The sequence below is a fragment of the Lissotriton vulgaris genome, chromosome 5, assembly GCF_964263255.1.
Source record: "Lissotriton vulgaris chromosome 5, aLisVul1.2, whole genome shotgun sequence".
Lineage (NCBI taxonomy): Eukaryota > Metazoa > Chordata > Amphibia > Caudata > Salamandridae > Lissotriton > Lissotriton vulgaris.
The window spans coordinates 1797048249-1797075773 of NC_141693.1; the positions used below are offsets into that span (position 1 = coordinate 1797048249).

At 41.7% G+C, this 27525-nt stretch overlaps 1 protein-coding gene across 1 annotated transcript in view; it reads right to left on the minus strand.

The window, feature by feature from the left end:
- Nucleotides 1–11338: 11338 nt before the first annotated feature.
- Nucleotides 11339–27525, minus strand: part of CNP (2',3'-cyclic nucleotide 3' phosphodiesterase) — a 49277-nt gene continuing 33090 nt past the window's right edge. The window contains exons 3-4 of the mRNA XM_086924153.1: nucleotides 23147–23283; nucleotides 11339–15667 (exon numbers count right to left, since the gene is read on the minus strand). Coding sequence (XP_086780279.1) covers nucleotides 15218–15667; nucleotides 23147–23283 — 587 coding nt within the window. The 3' untranslated portion in view covers nucleotides 11339–15217. The remainder of the gene's footprint in view (nucleotides 15668–23146; nucleotides 23284–27525) is intronic.

The window sequence follows — 27525 nt, forward strand, 5'->3', positions numbered from 1 at the left end:
AAGGTCTCCACCGTAAAGGAATAGGAGTCACCATCACAGTCTATATACTCTGTTGCAGTAAATCAGCACCGTACAACAACGATCTGCTCCTCTGTGGCACACAGCTTTGGTCTTTCCGCATTCCCACCATCCTCGTACCATGCACATATCAGCAATGGCCTCTGTGGTGCAGCCCAGGTACATCCTTCCCTCATGGGTGCCACTCCACTGTGCAAGGAGAGGGTCCTCTCTTGAGGCATGTGAAGTGTGCCTTAGGTGCATATCACTTAGGAGATCTTCTAGATACTACTAGATCAGCTGCTGCTTCTTGTTCATTCTTGTAATTACCCAGCCCAGACATGGAGTGAGTCTATGCTGCCTTGAGGTTTGATATCTGCTTCATTCTTGCGAGAGCCACTTCTGTTGGGTATTAACAGCATGCGTTCTCTACAGTTGCGAGCAAGTGACCCACAAAGGGACATTAAGCCAAGCATTGGTATTGTCTCCGCTCACCTGGTGCAATGAACATATACCTCAGGAGAAACTGGACTTGTCCAGGAAGTGATGCCTTGGTGAAATGCTCAGGAGTGGTTCACAGGTTTCAGTCCAGAGTCCTTGGATCGGTTTGCTATTGGGGCACTGGACATCTGAGCTTTTCTCTTACTTTCCCAATCAAAGCTCTCTTCCAAACCATAGTAGCTCAGAGTGGACTCATCCAGGCGTTCTTTGGCTTCAACAGAACACATCACAAAGTGATGTACTTACTGGAAGCACTTGAAAAACCAGCATGCTTCAATAACCCCCAACATCATGATCAGCAATTATTTCACGTGTTAGAAAAGGACTCCGAATAGCAAATCTGAGTGCCCAACCCGTAACACATTTTCTACCTCAATGTTATAATAGTTGTTAATTGTACTTCTTGGAGAAGCAAAGAACATCCGACTACAGGCCAAATTGGTCTGTGATCTTGAAAAAGGCATCATGGCTGGTCACTCTTTAAAGTGAAGGCATAGTTTCTTTTTTCATATAATCAGCTGTTTTCTTTCTATTGAAGAACAAAAAACTTTGGTGGGTGGGGGGGAATGTACAAAAAAATCATGCAACAAAGCGCAGCCCCCCGCAAGGCTGCGCAACAGAGAGGGAGCAGGAGAGCGCCATATTTTTAAAGATATGGCTCTCTCCTCCTCTTTCCCTTGTGCCGACGCGGATTTCAGCAGCTGTGCTCCAGGAACACACCTTAGCACTGTAACGCTAGGGTGTGTGAATGAGTGTAGCATAGGTTTTGTACAGGAAGGAGATCCTTCCTGTACAAAATACTATGCTCGCCCGTATGGTACTGAACAGTCTCTTCACCGCCAAGGCAGAATATGCTCTACAAAAAATGAAAGGGAGACATTATGAACAGGGAGAAAAGGCGGGTAGACTCTTAGCAGCACAATTGAGACAAAGAGAAGTTGCTTTGGCTATCCCAGACTTAAAATCACTTACAGATAACATGCTGACTCGCCCTCAGGATATAGTAAATGAATTTGCTTCTTACTATAAATCCCTTTATAGCCCAGGTACCCAAATAGAACAAGATAAATTGTCCTCCTTTCTTGCAGAAATTGATTTACCTCTCCTTTTTGCAGAGGATAGAGCACTTTTAAATACAGAAATCAGTAATGAGGAAAGAGCACAAGCTATTGCCAAACTTCCATATCATAAAGCCCCGGGGGAGGATAGATTACCTGCAGAATTTTATCGTTGGTCAGGCGACAACGTAGTGGATTGTTTACATGCTGCATTCCTAGAAGCTGAACACACATCTTTCCTAGGAAGTCTTTCTAATAAAGCTATAATTGCAGTCCTACCTAAACCTGGGAAAGATCCATTACTCTGTAGCAGTTATCGTCCTACATCACTTCTCAATTGTGAAATACAAATCCTAGCCAGTATTCTTGCCTCTCGCCTTCGTAAAGTTATTCCCTCCTTAATTCATCATACCCAAGTGGGATTTAAACCTGGACCCTCCTCTGGAAATCATTTACGTTCTTAAACTCACACCCTTCACGCTGCTAAAGTTCTTCAAGAAGATGCCAAAGCATTATCGCTTGATGCTGAAAAGGCATTCGATCGAGTAGAATGGACATACCTATTTAAATGTTTAAAACAATTTGGATTAGGAGATCAGTTTATAAATAAGGTACAATTGCTATATGAACAACCCACTGCATCAGTTAACTGTGGAGGTTTCATTTCTGATCCATACCCAATCTGTAGAGGAACCCGCCAGGGTTGCTCCTTGTCACCTCTTTTGTTCTTATTGGCTATTGAACCTTTGGCAGCTGCAATACCCCAATCCCCCTTGATTGTTGGTATTCCTCTTCCGTTGGGAGAATCTAAACTTTATCTCTATGCAGATGACATTCTGCAGATCATTACCATCACTACTTCAAATCATAGAGAAGGTTTCTTTTTTTTCTGGGTAAAAAATTAACTGGGGAAAGTGTGAAGCACTTCCTATATCTGATGGCACCTCAAAACAGTTAAAGGTGCCCGAGAGGCGCTGTTAAAATGTTGTATATTTAAAATAATTCATGACTGGCTCTGGTCCCCAGTAAAATTACATAATGCATACTAATTGTTGGAGATGTAATGCTTCTGGTAGTGACATTGTGCATATCATATGCAATTGTCCCATGGTGAAACTTTACTGGTTAGATATAGGTCGATTTCTGCGTAACACCATCCCCTTATATTTACCACTCTCGCCAGCAACAATTTTACTGCATGATTTACAGGATTCCCCTACCCTTTCCAAACCGCAATGTCGTCTAGTTCACACTGCATTAGCTACTGCTAAAATTTGTATACTAAGACAATGAAAATCCTCATCCCGCCATCACAAGGGACTTGGTTAGCATCAATGATCCACATTGCCTCACATGAGTCATTTATAACATTCAAGATCAAACTTAGTAGTTTTTACAGGTATGGGATCCTTTCCTGCAGGTAAAAGATATCTGTTGCTAACCTTACTTCTTAGATTATTTTGTTTATTATATTGTATTGACCTTTGGGTACTGTTAGTTCAATGACTTATTACTATGCTGTATTGTCTTTAATTAGTCAACCTTTCACTATTATATTTATACTTACTACTGGTGTGATTCTGTAGTCTTTATATTGCATTCCCTTATAATATTCCAAATGAATTCTTTTAATGAAATATGTAACTAATTTTGTACTTGCTTGACGTTCTTTCATTTTCTGCTTTTATTGATTTGTTGTCAAATTAATGGTTTAATGCTTTCCTATTTTGTATTCACTATTTAATATTTAATGATGTTTGTATTTCCTTTACTTGATATATGTTTTCCCCTAATTTCCTTTATTTATTTTTCTGCTATTCTATGGATTTTGATACATTTGCTTTTATAATGTCTGGTAGAAGAACGGAGACTTCTAGAAGGAGCACACTCCTTCCCTGATGTAGCTTGCCTCGATTGCCTACAGTGCTTTGTGAGCAAAGACAAGTGTTCCAAAAATAATCTTTTTTTTTATGGGGAGCCCATGAAGAGCCTTCAAGTAAAAGGAAATATGAGACTTTGGTGGGGGATTCAAGAAAGTTTGAGCTGCTGAATTCTGGACATCTTATGTGCTCTTGTTTGCACATCTCCACACTCATAAGGTTTTGTAATTTTTTTTTTGCAGATGCAAGCGTCCTCTATCAGTATGGTAATAGCGTGGCCAGGTAGTAGTCTAGCCTTAGGACAGAACAACGACTAAAGGTGCCATTATCATAAAACAACATAAAGGGATTTTATACCCGTATTTTATACTGAGGGGAGAAATTGTTAACCTAGTAATAATGTGAACTGCAAGGGAATGTTCGTCAAAGCATTGTAATTTTTTTAGAATAATATAAATATTTGAATGACAAATACAGTGCAACCAAAGTTCAAGACAAAGAGCTCTCATGTTGAAGAACAGTCAAACTAATATTTTTTTAAACATAGACATATTTTACGTCCCCAGCCTAAAATTGATTTGAGCTGGTGGGAGAAAAGCAAAGTGTGAAATTTTAGGAAATACGATTTAAAAATATAAAGGACATGTGAATTGGGATTTTGGAAAAGGAAACAGGAAATGCTTTATTCTCTTTACTTTGTCCATTATGACCCAAATACGAAGGAGTTAAATAAAAAGCTGTAGGACAGACCGAAGTTCAATCAGAAAAGAAATAAGGAAGAAACTGAAAAAAAGAAAGCGAGCAGAGGTGGAACCTTAGATGGTGATTGGAATTGGGCTCAATGAAAGGTGGTGTGGAGCGGGGTGGTGGAAGAATATAGGAAAATAGAGTGAGTTGAGGGAGTAATTTAAGACAAGGGAGGCACCAGCTGTAGAACAGAACAAAAATGAACATAGTAGAGGAGTGTCTCTCCCGATGAAACTGAATTAAAAATAAATAAATAGATGATGCCTTCAATGCACATGAGACTGGAAGTATCTCAGTCATTCTACCTGAGAGTGCAGTACCAGAGTTTTGGGTCCGAATCGTCAGAGTAGTGATGCAAGATGCGGCTTTTTGTTAGCTTAACATGAAACCATTCAGCCTTATATAATAGCTCTAGAGTTAATTTGACCCAACTCTAGTCCACTGGATTCACGTAAGAAGATGTACCAGACATGTTCTTGATACGTAGATCAACATGGAAAACAGAGCTAGGAAAATTAGATAACAATGACGCAAGGAAAGCTAATGGCTCGCCATGAGCTTGCTATTTCATCTAACCTGCACCTAATCCCGTTGGAGTTTCTCTACAGAGTCTATTGTTCATCCTAATCCCTTGGGAAGATGTTCAGGGTTATATTAACCCTCTGGGCCCAAGTACCTAAGGTGCCGGAGGGTGGTTGAGGGCTTCTTTCATGCCGCGTGAGCGTGTTGTTGTTCAGAATTGCTAGCTCGAGGTCTCATGAGGCTTCTTGCTGATTCTGGGCGACTGAGTTACTCTTTCTACTAAGCTTGTACTTGTGAGCACAGTGGCGAAGGAGATGTTTACAAGTAGACTACTCTTCCTGGTTTGTCTGGGGCTCCTGCTAGCCAAACAAGATATCTGTAAATATTGGAGACTCATCCCAGCGACCCATTCACTTCTGAAAATCTTACATGAAATAGATAAATGCTCATTGACTAAATGTTATTTATAAAGCCTTGTGAAGCCCATGTGATTGGGGCGTATGGGTGGAGTACCTCCAAATTCTGGTTATGTAAATCATATGCAAGTTATTTGTCATTTCGTGCAATGATTGGTTCTATTTACTGTATTGTGTTGCTTGATCGCATGGATGTATTTGCAATATCATTGTTTTAATATTCTCTCATTAAAAGTGATTGGTGATGTCTTCACTAAATGTAATTAAATGTTTATCTCAAAAAGAGAGCTTAGAAGAAAAAAGTTCACAATTCACCCGGCAGAGTTGTTGAACCTGAAACATCTGGTAGAATCTCCTACAGTGGTACAGAAGGCACTGAGTGATAAGACTCGCTTATGGACCCTGATTGTGCAGGTCATTATTATTATTCAGATTTGTACAACGCATGGCTACCCAACCAAGGGTTTTCCAGTGCGCTACTACAATAAAGGTACCAGAAAGCACAGAGAGACTGCATGTAGCATCAGCATTTAGAAGAGCCAGGTTTTTATTTTCCTGCAAAAGACTGAAAGCGGGCAATCCAGAGTTTTCCTTATTTTTTTGCAAATGCATGGGCGCCATTTACATTACAGAAGGACACATTCTTTTGTTTTTTAGGCACAGGAAGATTAAGTGCTTTGTCGAGAGTCACCGGATGATGAGCAGAGACTCGCGCCTGGTGAAGACACGCTAGTTCATTCACTACCTTTTTTCCATCAGGTTTAACTAATGGAATCCTACTTTCACCACAACAGAATGGGACCATGCATTTCTTGTGCTGGTTTTGGCCCTCTTAAATTCTTAACTCCCCGCTACTCAAAGATTACTGATCTTCGCTCCTCTTGGTAACTGTTTTTCGGTGCATGGTTTGCCTCCTGCATAAATATCACATTCAAATAAAGTTACATTCTACAGCGACCCTGTAACAACACTGCCAACATCAGACAACGTTGAGGCCTTTCCGACCTCCGATTTAGATCATATGTGCCAACTTCGGCATCCAACTTGGTGCCACTTGAAACCCATTCTTTTACATGGTGGAAGTCAACCCTACTACCTGCAACTCCACAGGTGCAGATTCCGGTGTCACATCCGGAATCTGTACTGCTAGACATGTCAGTAATAGTCGCATGCACTGGTACCATATGTGGAATCAGTACTTTTAGCAGTGCCTGTAATGGCTGCAGGCACCAGTGCCACATATGGAATTGGCACTTTTTGCAATGTCAGTGGTAGACCAAGGAGGAGATGTACTGAGATTGTGTGCCGTGATGCAAAACAGTGCAAAATATTTTTTTCCTAATTCACTTTACAGTGCTAAACTTGTTTAGCACTAGAAATAGCGTAAAAGTAATGCAAAGCATTGCATTGCGCTGCTTTGCATTACTTTGTGCAGTGGGGGCGTGCCAAGGGTGGTGCATGGGCGTTCCCATACAACCAGCCAAGCTTTCTCATGCTAAACCCAATTTATTAAAAACAGTAGATTGAGTTTAGCGTGAGAAAACGATGCCCTTTTCAACTAGGCGCAAGAAAGGAGAAATGCTTTAATTTCTCCTTCTTTTTCAGCCGGTAGATATACATGCTTTGCTTCCCCTACACCCACTTTACACCTCCCGCTGGCATCAGTGCGGCCCCCAGTCACCCCATAGACCAAACTGTGCAGCCCCTGGGAAAAGGTTTGCGAGTACCAATGCTTTAAAGGAAGGAACAGGTGACGAGCCCGCATATTCCACCTATCAGAACACCTCCCACCCCTTCTCTGGAACACATGTACTTCACAGTAATGGAGGACAAGAAACAATCATATTTTCTTAGTGAATTTTTTGAGTTTATTGACATAAGACTTTCAGTTCATGGAGTGCAAGATACAACTATGCGTTTAGCGGCTCGTTAATACAAGGCAAGTAACTTAGCGGGTAAAAACGTACGTCGTTACATATACAAGTACAGAAATTCACTTGGGGCCTTTGTGTTTTGACAGTAGTTCATGTTGAATCTGCACAGTCAGCCAGATATAAGTAGCAGCGCTTCGCCACCTCGTCAGGGTTAGTAAGCACTATGTAAGTCTCAATACATATGATAATAAATTCACAGTTATTTAGGCAAGCAGGCTACATTAATCACAAACGAACTGGTATTCTAGAATAAAATAGCCACCACTTCTTTTTGCCACCCGGAGCCTCTGGCAAATATATTTCTTCCATAATATATTCAAACATTTGGGCATTCATTTATGCTGCTATGATATAATTGTAACATTGTTCCTATATTTCGCAGTGGATTCTTGAATAAAAATAACCATGTCCAAGAAACAGGTTATGAACATGTATGACTAGTAAAATATAATGTCATCAAAATAAAACTGGTGCTGTCAGTTCAGGAAGCGTCAACTTCTTCCTCGTTGGCCGCTTTAAAGGTCAAAGTTCATTGAGAGGTATCCATTCAGTGAACAATAGAAGGACAGGGCAAAGGCGGAAATGTCGAATACAGGAAGTCAGGTCTCATGACATGGTGTAGTATTTCCCAATAAAAGTTGAATCTGGGATGAATTCTTCATGTAGATTTATTAGGTACAAAGGATCCCATCCAACAGCTATGCAGAAACAGATCAAATGCCTTGCATTCTTCAAACCACGTTGACTTCATCACATTCCAGTTCCATGGAGACATGGAATACAGAAGCCCATGTAATTTCATAAGTACAGGATATCACACATGGCACTGATGTTGTGACGAGAAAGAGGCTAGGCCTCAACAACTTGCCAGGGATCCATGTGCTGTGAGTTTTATCTCACGAAGCAAACTCTTACTTATTTTCTTTACTGCTTAAGAAGCCCATTTTAATTGTAGAAACATGATCCTATTGCAGATCTACACCCACTAGAACAAAGAATCTTAGGGTACATAAAAGATGACGCACCAAAGTTTAGTGTGGGGACTGCATCATGGGCTCCCGGTTATTCCCATTACCAATGGTCAAATGACACAGGAAGCTGGGAAAAAGAATGAGCGTGGGTGTATTTTATGTGCACACTCAATAACAATTTGCTAAACTAGCTTGATTTTAGTAGGGCAATGCCCAATGTGACAATTCATTTCATGCAAATTGTAAAATTGGTTTAAGTGTTTTAAAAACACATTAAAGAAACAATTATGAAAAAAAGCGGTCGCTTGTGGTTTACTGTTTGCACTCTTATTTGTCATGAGCACGATTTCCTCTCTAAGGAAGTAGCCTTTATAATTTCCCGCACTATTTTATTTTAAATCCTTCAACCTAACACTATCCTTTGGAAAGTAACTAAACTCCCGTTTATATTCAGTAATACTTTCAGCTTCAGCTAAGTCAGTCAATAGAATGCCTTTTAACTCCTTCGCTAACGGTCGCGGGCGGCTCACCTGCGCTGGTGACAGAACCGTTAAGTCACGGCTTGCGGGTGAGCTGTGCTTGTGACGGAACCGTTCCGTCACGGCCCCGCCCGCTTAATGAAACCCGCCGCGCAGGCGCGAAATCAGCGCCGTGCAGGTGCGGCGGCCGGGCCGTGACGGAACCGTTCCGTCATGAGCACAGCCCACCCGAGGGGCATGACGGAACCGTTCCGTCAGTAGCGTCAAAGTAGTTAAAATTTCTAAGGAAGCTGAAAGCTACAACCTGCCTTAATTGGCTTTTCCCACCTTATACATACTGACCATGCTTAGAACTTCCCATTTCACCATACACATTTGGTGTATTGTATTTGCTAGATAATCAAAAGAGAATAGATCACTTGTACCTGTATTACGACCAGGGTCAGATATTTTAACAGTCTTTAAAAACCCTCCATCACATACAGGAGCGGTGGAGCGGTATATCTTGATTATCGACTTCTTACATAACGTGAAAGCATCATTGGGTCTTTTTTTTTAACAATATGCTTTCCTCCACCTGGAGATAGACCATCTGATGATCACAGTAGTGATAACACAAAGATAGGCATGGGGAGTTAAAATTGCCTAAATCTCCATCCTTAAGAAACTTTGAGTTGGAGATAAGGCAAGGTTAAAATCAGTGCGGTGCGTATATAGAAATGTTTCTCTTCTATAGCGCCTTGTTATCCATGTGAGTGGTCGTGATGTTTCAGCCCTTCTTTCGCCCAGATGGGTCGAAGGGCTTTCTTCAGGACCTGTGCAAACGTGGGGTTGCGAATTAATTGTTACTGGTCAATAACACCTATAACTTACTGTTCCCGAGTAGTGCTTCCACGAGGGACCGGAGGGCTAAAAAAAGACCTGATGATTATGCTTTTACGTTATGTAAGAAGCGGATAATCAAGAAATACCACTCCTGTATGTGATTGAGGGTTTTTAAAGACGGTTAACATATCTGACCCTGGTCGTAATACAGGTACAAGTGATCCATTCTCTTTTGATAATCTATCCTCGTCTGGAAGCCGAATGGATCTCAGCTTCTCTCTCTCCTTTGATTAATAAGTATTGTATCTGCAAACAACCTACTACTCTGTGTATAGCTAGCACCTAAATAAATATAATAGTGCATACCGATTTAGACTTTGGGACATATATAGATCATGACCACACCATAATGAATCTGTGATGCTGCATTATTCAAAGTACCCAAGTTTTTATTTTCTACCTGTTTCTTAGTGCTCCTGTTTACCCTCGTGTGATGCTCTGTAAGGAATGTTCATAAGTGACAGTAGTCAGAGGGGGTCCATCAATCGAGATTCCCCAAGACCCCTGGGGCCTTTTCAAGACCATGTAAATCAGATGCCAGCTTTTGGGGTAAATGCTCTGTAGGTCTGCTGGAAAAAGCCGTCTTTATTAACAAGCAAATTCTAGTTCTGAGACTGCACATCTAGCATGGTGTACTAGAGACACTGTTCAAAAGATCAGCATACCCCAGTTTACAACAAAAATTCAAAATAATTTGTTCTGGGATAGTAATGTTTTAGCTCATTCTGGATTTCCCAACATGTTCATCTTTCTCAGTTTTAACTTCGTAGTCATAGCATTCTTACGGACACTGTCCTTCATTTTGTGAGTGGCTACCAGAATAGATGGTAGCCGGAGTATTAGCCATCCTACCAAAGGGGCTAACAATTAAATTAACGGAAATATAGTTTTGACTGGTAAATGACATTTTCACAATAAGGAAAAACATTCCAATTTATGAACTCCATCAATCAGGTTTCTGGTAAAGCGCAACTACTCGCCCGTAAGGGTTTCCAGCCGCTGAAGGCGGGGGGGGGGGGCTGCATGTCTCCTTTAAATGGAAATTCCAACATTGTGAACAATTTAAAGGAGAAAGGCACAGACAACTCTCAAACTTGTATTGTTTGAACCCATCGACCGCATTGGAACGAGGGCTGGACTTGCTAATCAGGCCTCGATTCGTCTGTACATATCAAACCGAAACTCCTACTGTATAACCTGATTGACCTGAGAGCTGAATGTCTTACTATTGTTCGTAAAGCGAAAATAACGTTTTTTTAAACAGTCTTCACAAAATCAAACCCTTCCTAATAGAATACAACTTCAGATTAACCCTTCGGGTCCTGATTGTTTAGCACTTGCTGGGAGCAATCTCTCTGCTCCCAGGCAACACATCCTTGCACCTACAGTGATGCTGCCTATACAACCAAAGGTCTACACAACAGTGACCACATTATCTCCACCCTACCTGGCCTTCATTGGGTACTTTTTAAAAAGCCAATGGACAACGATGCAGCAAAACTAAGGACCTGGCCGAGAATCCTTGTTGGAGCCAGTGGCACTAGGAGTCATTACCTTGCCAGGCACAACCCCCAGAAGTGCACGTGAGAGGACCAGAAGACGGGCATTTCCTAAGCAGCCTTCCCTGGTCCCCAAACAATGGGGTTGCACCCTACTTCATCACCAGGACGTTCCTGCTTTCCTGGTAGCCCACAGTTTCATGAGGCACCTCTATTAACGTTAATAAATGCACTCCTCGCCCCCAACTACAAGGTACCTCTCTCCACCTTCACCTACCTCCTAACCATATGGCATCTTTCTAACAGTCACTTACTTCCCTGCTCACTACTGTTAATAACCCTCCTCTCTCAGTGGTCTCCCTTCACATCTAGCAGTCTTTCTGAAGAAAAGTTCACACTTAATAAATGTAAAGTTAAAAACTAAATTAACTGAACTAAATTAAAAGGTATTTTTTTTAAAAACAAACCCAGATCGATTCCGTTCCTATATATACAGAGTTGCTGCTTTAATTAAATGCAACGCTGGGATCACCTTCTCAAGGTAGGTTTGAAAAAGAAACAAAAAAAGCTATGGAGTCTAGTAAGACAGGAATTAAACTGTTTCAGGTTTCCTAACCATACACTTTTTAAAAGGTGTGTATTCAAGATATCGTTGTATACATTCATTAGTTGTTCACCCCATACTCAATAAATCTATCCCCACTTACACATACTTTGACATAACCTAGATCATCACATCTTTTATACAGATATTTACGTTTTTCCTATAGTCTGTTTCCCACCTACTGCCCAACACATGAAGATTTATGGTGTTAAGACTAAAACCATTTGCCCTTCGGCAACACCTGTTGCTGTCACCTTTGAGGGACAAATGGTGCCAGAGACAGCTATCTCTCATTCTTAGTTTTAGATAATTCCAGATAGGGGCACTCTTCCTGGAGCACCAGCAAACATCATGCATTTGTACCAGATTGTTTCTAACAGCAGAAGTGGGAAACTGGGCTGCTGTAAACAATAAGCGACACCATATCTCCTATAGTGTTGGATGGCACCGCTCATATAGCTTCTGTATAAAGGCAACCCCCAACTGATGATACAGTATTCTTGCTCCGTTTACGTAATCTCATGGGTCTCCAAAAAGGATTCTATGATAAATAAGATCATGATGACAGAAAACTAAGTACAATATCCACAGAGTGTTCCACATATAACTAAAATAAAGGTGGCAGCATTTAAAGAGGACAGACATTTAACCTGAAACTTCAGTTCAATGTTGTTACAGGCAGCCCTTTGACAGCCAATAAGGAACCATCGACCTCCGACTCATGCAACCTTTCTGTTCACTACTGTGAAAAAAAAAGGAAAATAGGCTCACAACTTGAAAAGAAAGCAGCAAATCCGACCTGTTGGTTTTTGACCCAGTGGGGCTGGCAGAGGGCTTACATGAGGTTGCCTCCTTTTCCTTGTTTAAATAGGTGCAAGCCATCATTCAATTCATAATAGTGAAAATGGCGGGCCAACTTAGGTTACATAAGGATAAAACTAAATGTAAAAACTCCTAAAGTATAAACAGGTGAAAAGGATGCATTTAGAAGCAACCTCTCTCATAGGTCAGCACATTGTGAGGTATTGTTTACTTTTTAGAAAACACTTTCATTTTAATTTCAGTAGCAGTTATGAATATATATTTTTCATAAAAAAGAGACATAGTTACTCGAGTCAGGGAATGGAAAAACGAATTCCATCAAAAGACCAGAAGCAAAAATCAGACAATTTTACAGACAGGAACACCACTTGTAGTGGGCTAGCACGAAAAGAGTTCAGAGGGGATGCAATTGTTGAATATATCATATAATTCTTGTCTGACATTTATATAAGTGGCAACCTGCAAAACGCTCGTTTTACCAGAAGGTTCCTTAAGTCACCACATCCCAGTTTCCAACATGCCTAATTATTCAGGACCATAAAACGAACTAAAGGCATTCATAACTTAAGGAAGCCAAAAAGTCCAGATCAGGCTTAGCAATAGCTTGTGGGAGAGTTGATGTTATGTAGTCTTTGTCTATTTGAGAGATGGCTCAAGAAGTCTACTGATCTTTAACATTCGCTCTCCGTCATGTAGACATCCCCAAGGAGCTCTAGGTTCCAGAATATATAGGAGTGATTTGAAATCAAACCCTCCTCTATCACTTCGTAAAAGAGGACTAGTTTAGATGATCACATGTCACTAGATAAAAGACACCCATACGGGTAAATGACTGTTCCTGGTAAGAAACGTCCTATTCCAATTGTTCAATGAGATATATGCTATGTATAAAATCATACAAAACAGTATTGAGAAACAAAATGGAGGTCTCAGAAATGAACCTCAGCATTGCTCATTTTCAAGGATGTATCAACTCATCACCCTTTTGGAATAATGCCTGCAGCAATAATGTGTATCGAAGTGTGAACTCATTCCCTAGAGGACACCTTCAACAAAAGGTATACTGTGTGTAGCAGACCCTAGCACAGCCAAGAAGAAATTAGATGATTTTCTTGAAACAAATGTCAAACAAGCCTATACACATCGGAAGACAGGTTCCATGAAACTGCTTTTCCAGTTCAGATGACAAAGTTTGATAGTTGCCCTCATAAATCTGGATCAGAATTCCGTCAGGCTAGGAAAGGATGAACCCAAATTCTCTTTAGTAATGACGGGAAGGATGGAAAGGTAAATACCACTTTCTTGGACAGATTTGTAAATCCCTACAGCCCTTCTTACGAGTTAAGAGCTAAATTCTGATCCCTGTGCAAACTTATATATGTTCACAGGAATCTGAATGACAAGTTGTGTGATAATTGTCACTCACTAGCAGCTTTTCTCTGATAAATTCCAGGCAGATCAAACCCGCCAAAGTTTATTGTGGAAAAAGGCAAAAAACCTGCACTCTGATGTGTTAAAGCACATTCCACATGATATGCACCATTTTAAAAACTTGGAGTGGGAGGGGTATATATATACATATATATATATATCTCACAAGTGGTAAACACCACACCCTGGGCTAATGGTATTTACCACACGTGGCAAATACCCCCGCCCTAGTCTGACAAACTCGTAATGTGGGCCTAAGTCCTCTGGGAAGACACCTGTATGAATGTCTTAGCTTAGCAGAAAGCCCTATTGAACTAGAAATGTTACCTGAAAGAAACAACTTTGAATAATGAGTTGGATGTTGATAATTGCAGGGAAGTGGCTGCCTGAAACGAAAATCTCTATGAATTCACTGGTTGTTCGGGAACGCATAAAGAAGTCTAATTCTTAAAGGGGTTTTGGGTGTCCAGTGACAGGAAGGAAGACCCACACAGTAGTTGAACATTTTTACGTATTCAAACGTAGTGTCAAGGAACAGGTACATGCTGGATTCTCCATGGTTTTAACCAAAGCCTTGTAATACGCTACTGCGCAAAAGGGAATAGTTCTAAAACTTGCAATGTATAGGAATAATGTGAAATACAGTTTATAACTTATGGGAACTACATGCTTCCTGACAATTTCAGATCTCAAAGAATGCGAAGTGTAGATAGGTGCTATGCATGCAATAACTGTCAACAAGTGTTTTTTAGTCCTGACACCGCCATTTCGGGGTACAATTTCACCACCATAAGTAGAATGTGAGAATACCTTTTAAATTATTGTTTGCATACCAGCTTACGGCAACTGTTCCTGTGGTTGCTTTGCTTTAAACTATTCCAGAATAGACCGAGGAAGGCGAAATTGAAGCTCTTAACCTGTGCGGTCTTTTTCCTCCTATGTCTGAAATTATTTTAAAGCATTTTAACAGAATTCTTGGTGCACAGAAATGCCACTGGGCCGTCATAATGGCAAAGTACAAAACAAATGCTTTCTTTCAAAAGCCACAATCGCATTATGCAACAGGCACATCCGCAAAAGACTGACTTCTGAACAGTGTGAAATTTCAATCCACACTACTTAGGAAAAGGGGAAATAGCTAACAAACTAGGTAAAAATGTTGCCAAGATCTTCAGCATATCAAACCAAACTATGTGTGCAGCTCTCTACACCCTGCAAGAACTTGATAAGTATTTCAAATTTAGCATCCTTGACATTGGATGATCCTAATAGGGGCACATGGTGGTATACCATGTGCCAGAAGGAAGATGATGATCTGGAGTTGGATGACACAGTAAATTAAATTCTTGCTTGGATGGGGATAATACGATAGATGAATGATGTTGAATGGCGGTAGAAAACGTGATTCTATAGAATTATTGTTGTTGCAGCATAGGGCAGTTCTGCATGTTTGATTTTTCTTTGAAAAGCTTCAGACGATGGTGCAAGAGAGCAGGGCAGAATCTTTCTTGCCACTTTCACGACTCGACCTGCTCTTGCCATAAAAGCCAGAAAATATGGCCTTCACTTCAACTTTCCTGGGCAAGCAGAGCATCCACATGTCATTATTGAAGTATCGCAGCTCTCCCCCACAAAGCTCTCCCATCTCTTCGCCTTTCTCTCCTTTTATTTGCAACTGGACAATCTTCAGCAGCTCAATGCCGGTCTGGACATCTTTCACGTCCTTAGCACATCCTAGGGTAATGTGAGCACGGCTCCCCTTGGGTAGGTTTTCTGTCGGCACAACCTCCTTTTCAGCATCCGCTGGCCACAAAAGCAGCTGCTGGTCATCAAGATCCACGCGAGCCCCGGCCGCTTCGGGTGTGACAAATAGAGCCGAGATACTTAAGGTAAAGGCTTTTCCATATCCTTTCTTAACAGCCTGTTGAAACACAAAAATAAATTACATTTACCTAAGCATTATGCCCAAAGTCAATATTACATTAGTATTTATTTAGATATGGTTAGTCCTGGTTTTTAGCTCTGAAAATAGAACAGGGCACCATAACCATCATTTAAAATCTTTGAAAGTCTGCTTTTAGAAATGTGACTAAAACGATAGCTACTTACCTGTAACAATACTTACTTAAACTGAATATTTAAAGTTTGCTTGGGGAACAAGAAAGATTTCACAAAATTTGTAAATTATTTGTAGCCTTTTAACAACATGAAGAACTGGTTACCTTTGGGAGCAAAGAGCCAATAAAAGGAGCAGCCTGAAACCCCTAAGCTCCATTCCCTTAAGAGGAGAATGGCAAAGCATGGCTCTTTCATTTTAACGACACTGGAAGTCTCCATGTAAATATATAGAGCAAATGGATAAGAGGTTACAGATTTGTAGCTTTAAATTCCAATATGGCATTTGCTATAAATTTATAAGATTATGAATGCTAACTAAACTAAAGATTGTGACCAGCTTGAACATTTAGATTGGAAGCAAGAAATAAGAACCAACTGCCAAATGGGTGCTTATATGACACTTCTCCAAAAATTTTGCAGAAGCACCAAGTTGGATCACAACTCTACTCCAGTCAACTTGTCAAACTAAGGGGAACTCCATGTTCGGGCTTGTTAAAATCACAGAAGAAATGTACAGTTAGTTCCACTGCATAAATTTCAAAACTACTCCATCTCTGAAGGCTATTTGAGATTACCACTATTTTATCATTTGACATCTTGGATATCTGTTCTAGAATTGCGCCTCCACATCGATTCGCACATGCTTGAGATGTATAACATCCATGGTAGTCCAAAGTTGAGGGAGCTAATCTCCTTTAACCGTAAATGCACCACAAATTGGGGCTTACACTAACTTAATGGCACATGTTCTGTAACCTGCCTATAACGCTTTGAAACTACAACTCTTGTCTGTCATTCCTATAAGAATGTTAATCACTTGCTACCAACGTAATTGACTTAACCGAAGTGACAGCTCCAGTCGGGGAGCACCAACGTTCGTGTCAGGACAACACCACTCCCCGATCCTAGGTTTTGGCATGCCCCATGTATGAAATTTAAGATAGAGTGTTGTGCGCTGACAAGGTCTTGCCCTGACGTTCTCACAAATTGAATCATTCCAATCTTAAGACAACCACAGTCAGTTGTAAGTCCATCACTTTAAACAACCATCAAGTATACAATCTCAAAATCTGTTCACTGCTTGGAATCAAAAATGGTCTTGATATCAGGGGAGTCACCGATGCTCCGAGGTTGGTGCAAGGATATGGACGAAGCCAAGGTGGCATAAAAGGTAGCATATGTACACCGGGGATGCCCCCGGAAATGGGAAAAAGTGTGAGGAGCGTGGAATAAATTCAGAGGCTCTATCTGTGAACCACCCTCGCCAGAGATGGCAGAGGATTCAGAGTGAAGGGTGGGAAGGAAGGAAAGGCTTACTCAGAATGTCAACAGGAACATCTATGTCACAACATGTATTGCTAATATATGTAGTAATGCCAAAATGTATACCAATGAATAGTAGCCAATGTATGGGTCATGTGATTATATTATGCCTGGAATTCCCCCCCCCCCCCCCCCCCCCCCAAAAAACTTTTTAAAAAAATGGTCTTGATGCATCTGTGGTTGCGTCAACACCTCCATGTGTGAAGTAAATTGGTCATATGAATGTAGTTACCTGGGGATTTAAAAAACCATGAACAGAAAGCATACCTAAATGGAAGGCTTTTAGTCCATTTTCAGGCCGGGAAGCATTGTGGATAAGTGTGGCTCAAATGGTTAGAGTGGCAGACCCTGATGCAGAGGTCTGGCCCGGGACCAGGGTTCAATACCCGCCTCGGCGGGTCTTGGGCTCAATTTCCTCGGACCTGATAATTTTCGCCTCGGGGGGCCTATTCTAATCATGGGTCCCACTCTGCGACTCTGGGCAATAGCTTGCTTAATCTCCACAACGGCCCCAAAAGCGCTGGGATGCCTGGTTTCACCCTGGGGGTGCCCAGGAGTGGACACTCACAGGGAAAACCAGGAAGGGTTCCTAAGCGGTATACGTACAGCGCCGGGCACTACCTTCGGGAAGTAGCTGTGCGCTCTATAAATGTCGGTACATTTAGGCGTGGAAAAAAAAAAAAAAAGAATCTGCGATAACCCACAATCGCCATCTGTTTTTATAGCACTAAACAGCCAGAGATATCGAAGCACCGATATCCCCTTGGACATGTGGAATTCTGACAACAACTTTGGGCCAATAGAAAGCTTTCTGGTATAATCGCTTGTCATTAAATATAGGGCGAACTAGACAGCCAAGTGATGAAATTGTCAAAGATCTAAGATTCAGTATTTTTAAAGTTACACAGTACAGTTACATTTCAGAGTACATTTGTACTATGGCACGTTTTGTGTCCTACAGCAATCCTCCCCATGAACAACATTGTCTCCAATGCAAGTGAGAGCTTGGTCTCCAGGGGTCCTTCGTCTTTGGGGGATGAAGCACTCCCTTCCTGGACCTTTATGATTGGATCTAAGCAGGACAAGCCGTCTAATAACAGGAGAAAGATGTGCAAGTGACCTGGTGATGTTATCCTTGTTATGGTAATAGCAGCCATGCGTTTGGCTAGCAAGCGTGACTGCTGCAATGGTCCAACACGACTTCCCAGCACTTCCTAGTAAGGACAAATATGTCATATCTAAAAAGTATTTCAAACATAAGTTATCATTTTAAGTGCACCAAGTAAATGGTGTGTTTTAATGTAAGGCAAACATGTTTTTTAAAGTTTGAATGTGATCTGATATTTTTTGTAATCTTTAATCAGATTACATTACGGATATATTTTTGATCAGATAGTAATAAGTAAAATTTTAGCTGAATTTTCAAGCCCTTAAATATGTAAAATTTAATGACATTTATGCTGTGAAATTGCATCGAATTTTCCGGAGAGTGTCATACAGTGTGATGGCTTCTACCCATCTTGCCAAAGTCCTTACTCTGCGGAGCATGAAAGAATCTAAAGACCTCAATAACAACAAAGTCTTAAGCACCCCCTCATTTGTTGGGGAGGTCACCTCGAGGATCTTTCCATCAGCATACCTTGATTTTCATCACAGGGAAGACCCCAAAGACATATGCAGACTGCAAGCAATATCGTTTGCTTAGGCTCTTTTGCACCATTTATTAGGGTATAACACTTCCAGAAGAGTATCAACACAAGGTTAATGCATTAAACATTTTGATTGGTTGTTTGACGAAACAATGAAGGAAAGTTTTTTTAAAACGCATATGCTTTTACAATTCATGCCCTTACAACACATTGTTTATATATATATATATATATTAAAACATTTATTTGTGGTGGGGGGGCAGACCCCTCACAACACCCAAATTACCTTAAATCTGTGGTAAAGGCATGTGTTGTAAAGGCATATAGATGGTAAAAATATGCATGGTAAAAAATTCATGGTAAAGGCACAACGTGGTAAAAACCTCATTGTAAAGGCTGTTTCCTTCCTTCCATTGGGATCTGAAGTTACTGTTAAATAATCTGATATATGTTGTTTAGCGCAGTGGTTGCCCTAATATGGATGCCCATCGCTTCCATTCCATTCGTTCTAACTGGAAGGAGAGAACACACCCATCATATAAAACTGATATAACAGACAAGTACCTTTTCCTTCTCGGTCAATAGGTCTTCAGTAGCACTAATAAACAATAAATGGAAGAGCAAATAATTCCTTGCCACAGGAGGTGGAAGAGTCATGAGGAATTGAAGTAGGAGAGATCATACCTAGCTGGAGAGAACATCAGAAACAGGCGTTTACCAAAAAAGCTGAGCTACTTTGAAGAAATGTACTACAAATAAGTATTCAGCTAATATGCAAAATGATCCTCCAATCTGTTTCCCCTCAGTTTATATCTGTATAATCGTGCTGAAGGAAGGAAAGTTTAACTTTTTGTGCTTTAGAAAATACAAATATTGCGCAACCAAGGCCTGTCGACCCTTCAGAAAAATATGGAAAGAACACATCAGTAGGCAAAAGTCTTTGCCAACTTCAAAACAAGATAATCAGTCATTGACCTTTTGGCTCCAAATGAGAGGAAAACCCCGTCATGCTGCAGTAGCAGTAGACTGAAGAAAGATCAGACAAGGAATGAAAGAAACAAAAATAAAGCAAAGTAAAACGGGAGTGTACATATCTCGAATATGTGGCTTGGGTAATAGGTCATTTTTTAAAAAAATACTTAGGAACTTAAATGTTGGGAACTACACTGACCAAAATAAAGTCGACCAGAAATGAAACTTTGCAGGGCTACTGATGTATGTCAGAGTAGGTGGAAAAGTATTCATAAGGCTGGAAACAAAAACAACCACCTCTAACTTTATGTTGGGAAGAAAAGGTACACCATAAGGTAACATTAGTCTCACGGCTTTTTATGTCCAGTCTTTGCAAGAAAATTAAGAGACTTATAAAGAGCGACTTTAATCTACAGTTCAAGAACTGGAAGAAGAAATACCATGATAACCAACAAGGTTTAGATGGAGAAGAACTTCCTAAATTTTACAAGCTTGAGACTTTGACACTGGTCTCGAATGACAGGCATTTATTTCCCTTTGCAAAATATCACAAAGATAGAAACATTGAAGCCAGAGCCTAGCGGAAAAGATGCAACCAGATAGACATGCAGCAAAATAAGCAAATCTAGTGAGTAGAAAACCGCTCTGGCCCCCAAACGGAAAAACCAAACTGCATCATAAGCGCTCGAATAGCTTAAGTTGTCAGTAGAGACTCAGCCAATTACAGGAGTCACAGACACTATGGAGTCTCTTGGCAGAAAGAAAAGAGAATCAAACAAGAGGAAAATCCAGGACCCAAGGTTGGGATAGCTAGTTCCTCCACACATGATCTGTAGGTACTGGGGTGTGTGGCTGTGAAGAAGGGCGGCTGCATGCTCAATACTGACAGAGCCAATCTTGTAAGAGATTACTGTTTGTGCCCTTCTGATTTGTAAACATGAAATGTCCAAGCTTTTGTGTTTTGATGTTCTCAGTGAGTCTGGCATCACTCCAGCTACTTGGAAAGGCGCTATTATTAAGCTCATTCACAAGAAGAGCAGTAGAGACAAACTGTCTGAATTCAGATTAATTTCACTACTAAATTCAATGACAAAAATCTTACCTCGCTTATATAAAGATACAATAGTTGGGCGGAAGTGATGCAGTTATTTTCCTTTGAACATCTTCACCATATATTCTGATGTGAAAAATATTCTTCCGACCATGATCTCGGGCTGAAAATCCCCCTGGTTACATACTCTGAAGACAGTCTCGCTTGTTCGGGTGATATAGAGCCATTTAACACCATTATTTCTTCTAATGGCACAACTAACCTGCAAGCAAGCATACCCATGTGATTTACAGGGCCTCTCATGACTTTGTAGTAATTAGCACCAAGGCACTTATATTATGTGACCCTAGGACTATGTGCCATCTCACATGTATAGGTCGCCATGATGCTAGATGACAATTCTCTCCGGTACTGTGGTAATGTCACTGCCACGTAACTTCTGGCAGCAAGAAGCTATGGAGGGATAGCCACATATCAGTCTGACTGCCTCAGAAGAGCACCCTCCGACTGGAAGGCAAAGTGGACATACAAACATATGGAGGAACTGCCATATGGCTGCAGAATGCTGTGTCTACTAACAGGAGACATGGCAATTCTTTTGATTCATTTCAGTTTTCACTTTGGTGGAGTTCTGGGCCCATTCTTTGTGAGTTGCTGCCCAGCCTAGCAGCAGTGGACGCCTATTATTTCTGCAAACATCATAGGCTTTGCGACCGATGTAATGAGGACTACAAGGGCCACCATACTTCATCTAGGCATGCGGAGACCGACTTAGCAACCCACTCCATTTCAACTTCATGGCCTTTAGAATGCTTAGGTTGTTCCAGACATCAAGGATATCTCCCCCTGGCCACTTTACTGCATTGGTACGATTATCTGCTGTAGAAACCGGTTATAATCACACTCCAACAATAGCGGCGTGTACATTTCTACCCCACAGTTATCAAACTAGAAGAGAAAAAATATTACTCATAGGATAAAGTCCCTAAGATGAGGAGAACTGCAGGAAAATACTGATGAAATGATGCATGCTAGCCATATTTCTGTCAGAAAACAGATTCTCCAAAAGAATGATCTTAGCATAAATTAAAATGTAAAAAATGACATTTGAAGCAACAGAAATTGCTTTGAATAATAAGTTGGGCGAAAAAGTAAAGTAATAGAAACTTAGGCTGAAGGACGACTGTGTTACATTCTGGGGCAGCGAAGCTCCTTCGCTGTATTAAAGTTACAGCTAATGTCCAATTTCCTTTATGTCAGACCACACAATTCAGAACCTTTTCTGTTTTTGTAAAGAACAAATGCAAATGGTTTACTAAACTTAGTGATTTTATTTTTATATGTGCATATTTCTTGTTCTCAAAGGATCTAAAATAGAAAGAAACCCATTTACATGTACATTGTGGTTATGATTCAAGGGACAGATTTATCTGCACTAGAAAACTGTTTAAGGATACTGCACACAAGAAGAGAGATTATCTCTTTACCAATGTTACTTTGACCCTAACATGGACAAAGTCCACCTTCACCAAAAGATTCATAAACCTGTACACTCATTTGGTGGCTTTTTTAAGACAAGGAACCTGTTGGAAGTATACGTTACACAAACAAATTACTTACCATTGGGTAAAACTTTCTCTTTGTCACCACCCACTATTGTGACGGAGAGTATTACTAAACTGCTAACTCTTTGTATGTTTATTACAGTGTTCTGTAACACGCAGGCGTACAGAAGAATAAACATGCGCAGTGCCTTCTGGGTTTGAGCTGGTCACTTCCGGAGTCTTCACCAGAACAATCTGAAACATCTAAGGATTTCTGCATACAGTCTAGGAATCATGGGATGCGGTTAAAATAACCCCTCATAAACAATCCCCCACCCGGATGACAAAGCACACACTAGAAAAAAAAAGGTAAGTAACTTGTTCAACTTTAGCATTCATATACTTGAAAAATGACGTAAACTATCGACCTAAGGACATGACACAGTTAAAATATTCTGACTTCCTGAATAGGTATGGCGGGATGTGGTTAGTGGATGTTGTATGCACTAGTTATGGCTGACCGCTTATGGGCGCAAAATATTTCTTTTGAAGCCCCCTGTGGAAGGGTTAACACTTTTAAAGAGATAGCCGTGAGAGAGCTGGAGGGTTAAATGATGTCTCATTAACAGCTGACCCTTTGCCAAATGAGAAAGCAAAAAAAATGAACATGTAGCTAGTGATCACCCCATGTACTAGATACAGTTATATGCATTAGTCAGAAAGAAAATTAAAGGAATACAAACTTCATTTTGAGCATACTCCTTGGATCCAGGCGCTGTTCCATGATTGCAATATTTGGTAGTACAATGCAAGATGTTGGGTTTCTCTCCAAAGTAACTGATCAGATCTACTTTGCCTCTGTGGTTTTCATCGTGGATGACTAAAAGCAAAATTGGAGAGAAAGAAAAAAAACTGCATTAGCCACTTCATAAAACATGTTCCATTTATAGATACATGATGAACAACTTATAGAATAGAAGGGGTTGTTGTTGCTACAGGCAGTGCATCTGTTGAAACTGCATTGGCACCAAAAATAGTTATTTGTAACATCAATTAACGCCAACCGCATCGATTCACCAGTATTATACATCAAGCACGTAAAACTGCTCACACTCAAACGGAGTTGTGAAGTGAAACCGATTGTCTCCATTATTTGAGGTCAGGTAGCATGCTTGGGGTAATTTTCTAATGGTGACTTCAATTTAAGTGCCTCAGTGCACCGACGCTGAGCCTCTTTCTGTTGATACGAATCCACCCCAACAAACTTCCATCTCAGAATGTACAATCTACTCTTACCAGAACCTGCCTATATGGTTTTCGTTCCATGGAATAATCATTAGATCGCCGGATCAATGGCAGTGCACATGTTTTCATACTTGTTCACCTGATGATCTTCTACGCCCTCTACCGTGTGGTTGCCGGACATCAGACACGGTAAGCCCCACCTCCCTACCATCCAGGCATATGCCTAAACAACCCACCTCCCCTAGAGTTAGGGCATGGAAGGAAGACTGTATTCTCCTAAATGCCCGCTCGCTCATTAAAAATAACATCTTGTTTAGGGAATTTATAGCAGATAGGAAGCCTTCCCTGGTCTTTGTTACGGAAACCTGGGCAAAGGACTTCCGGTCCAGATCTCATTGAAGCAATCCCGGAAGGATATTGCTTGGCTCGACAAGATAGACTGGGCCTGGTGGGAGGAGGGCTAGCAATTCTCTACTGGGATCATATCCACTGCCATACTGTTGCTATTTCTGACCCAAAGGACAGCTTTCAAGCACTTTCCTTTTCCATAAAAAGTGGCCATAGAGCCCTTCTTAACGGAATCCTGGCATACCGCCCCCCTGGTCCACGAATTGATTTTGGACAACGGCTGCTCCACGTCCTAGAACCCTATTTTGGTCAAAAAGATTTTACGGTTCTGGGAGATTTTAATTTCCATTTAGAGAGGCACGACATCAAGGATACCATCTCCTTGTTGGATGCCATGTCAGCTTGCGGCTTTGTCCAGATGGTTAAAGGGGCTACTCATCGAGCTGGACACCCGCTCAACGGAATTTTTTCCAATGACGAGAGGCTGACGATCAAGGACTCTATTCCTCTGTCATGGTCCGATCATCTGGCCGTTCCATTTGAGCTAGTCTGTCCGCTCATTTATGCGCCCAAAAATATACCCGGCAAAAAGGAACTTCAAGGAAATTTCAAATGGCTCCTTTTCCCCGTGGGCACCCAATTTGTTTTTACCTCAAGAAGAAAGTGTTTCCACAGCGGTCATGCAGTTTGAAAGAACCATGACTGAGGCACTGGATGAATTAGCCCCGTTCCAACCCTGCCGCCGAGCCAGAAAAAGGCCCTCAGCCCCCTGGTTTTCGGAACACCTTAGACTCCTGAGACAGGAGGTAAGGAGGCGGGAGCGCCTCTGGCACTCTGGATGGGACCCAAAAGATAAGGAAGCTCATAAGACTCTGTTGAGGAAGTATAAGGCTGAAATCATAAAGGCCAAACAAGAGCATTTTATGGCCCTGACAACTTCATTGTCCTCCCCTAAAGAGCTCTTTAGGGTTGTGGACTCCCTTATAACCCTCCAAACCCCAGATCCTGTAGCAGCATCCCAAGAGCTTTGTAACAACATTGCCTCTTTCTTTCAGGCAAAAATATTAGATATCTACTCTGCCTTGGAGCTGCAAAAATCTCTCATGAGTGGGCCCCCTGCCTTAGGGGCTATGGACCATGCCCCGGCTGAAAAACTCCCTTTGGGAATTCTAGATCCTTTCCCCCCACTTTCTTTAGAGGATTTGGATAGCCTCCTTAATAAAATAAAACTAAATCGGGCTCTCCTCTGGATGTATGCCCCCTCAGGATTCTTAAACAGTGCAGGGAAACTCTCCTGCCCCCTCTGGTTGATATTATGAACAGAGCCATGAGGGATGGCCTCTTCCCCACCCAATGGAAAAGCGCGGTGGTAAAACCTCTTTTAAAAAAGGCCTCCCTGGATCCCTCGGTCTTAAAAAACTTCCGGCCCATTTCATTACTTCCAGCTCCAGCAAAGATGTTAGAAGCGCATCTTAACATGCATCTTGCTGCTTTTGTAGAGAGCTCGGCCTGTCTTGACTCCTCTCAACATGGTTTCAGGAGGGAACACAGCACTGAGTCGGCCCTCACCATAGTGTTGGACAATATCCGCACGCGTGTTGATGAGGGCCAGACCACCCTTCTGATCCTTCTGGACCTGACGGAGGCCTTTAATACCCTTTCTCCTTCAGTATTAACAACTCGGCTGAGGGAGATTGGGGTGCAAGGTGCAGCTCTAGATCTACTCACTTCTTTCCTCAATCATCGAGTGCAAAGAGTGAAGTTGGGGGGAGTATCTATCTCCATCCCTACCTGTGCAATGTGGGGTCCCCCAGGGGTCGGCTCTTAGTCCAACCCTATTTAACATCTATGTGACCCCACTTGCCAGGCTCATCATATCCTTTGGGATGGAGATAGTTTCCTATGCGGATGACACCCAGATCCTTGTCTCTCTCTCCCAGTCTAGCGTCCCGACTGCCTCCAATTTTAGAACTTGTATGGAGGCAGTCGGTCAATGGATGATCCTTAATTCATTGAAACTGAATGGAGAGAAGACGGAGGTAATGGTGTTTGGAGGGAAAGATGACGTATGGTCATCCTGTTGGTGGCCAGACTCATTAGGAGTCTGCCCCACCCCACCTCCTCTGCAAAAAATCTCGGGGTCATGATTGATCCAGCCCTCAATATGGGTAAACAGGTCAGCAGAACCATCTCCACCTGCTGGGGCATTATTCATGTCTTGAGGAGGATCAGGCATTACCTATCCCTGCAGGCAAGGAAACAGCTTGCTGTTGCCCTCATTGGCTCCCGGCTGGACTACTGCAATGCGCTGTATAAGGGAATGAATAAGAGTTTACTGCAGCGCTTGTCCAGAACGCGGCTGCCAGGTTTGTCCTGGATCTCCCCAAACGTGCCTCAGCCACAGCGGCCAGAAAGCTGTTGCATTGGCTTCCAGTTGAGGACCGCATCCATTTCAAGACCCTATGTATGATATACAGGGCTTTAGCCAAAAACAGTCCCACTGGTGTAGGATCCATCCTGTCCCGCTACATTCCCTCTAGAGCTCCTCTGGCAGACTTCTTCTATCTACTCCCCGATTCAGGAGAGCGAAATGGGGTGGCAGGGCCTTCTCCACCTTGGCGCCCAAGTGGTGGAATGCCCTCCCACTGGAAATAAGATCCCTACCCACTCTTCAGGCATTCAGAAGCGCTCTGAAAACGCATCTCTTTGTGCAGGCCTATCTGTAGTGGTGTCGAGCTTACATTTATGATTTGTTTTGTTAGGCGCCTTGATGCCTTCGGGTTATTGTTTGCACGGTATAAATTTTATTCAATCAATCAATCAATCATTGAACTGTGTATGCTTTTTGCGGCAAATTAGTCTACCTGGGGTCTTTTTCCCAGCAAATAAAGACAGACTAGCCTGGTGTTGGAATCTTTGAACTGTTTTTGAGTATGCAATATGTTTTACCTGTTGCGCTGCTGAAGGTTTGTGAATAGTGCGTCTTGGTGACGAGTATTGACGAGGTGCGATAAATAACTATAAGGCGTACCTGTTCGGGATGCTCTAACCGTATATGTGTATTTTTTCCATGCTTGCTATAGTTCTGTACTACATCAGTCAGAAGGCTGATGCCGCCTTTCAGGTATGCACTACAAGGGAGACATCACAGTAAACTAAGGCTCTATGAATGCAATGTTAATACTAGCAGGACCTATGAGCTTTTTAAATGCCTGGACAATTACATCTCCTGTACATTTACGCCAAATGATCAAGATCAAAACCATCCGCTGCTCATGCAGGTAAGAGCTGCAGGGCCGTGGGGGCGGAATTCGACAGACAACCACAAGGGGAAATTAAATAAATAATGAATGTTCCCTCTTAGTGGTCCGTTGAATCCCACCTCCCCACCCCCATCGCTCTTACGTGCACGGGCCACAGCTGATTAAAACTGAACAGCTTTGCCTTCTCTCCCTGCGTGCTGTGATGGCTGTATATATTTAAAAAAACTTTAGAGCTGCCTCCTCCAACTAGTAGCTTGTGAGCTATT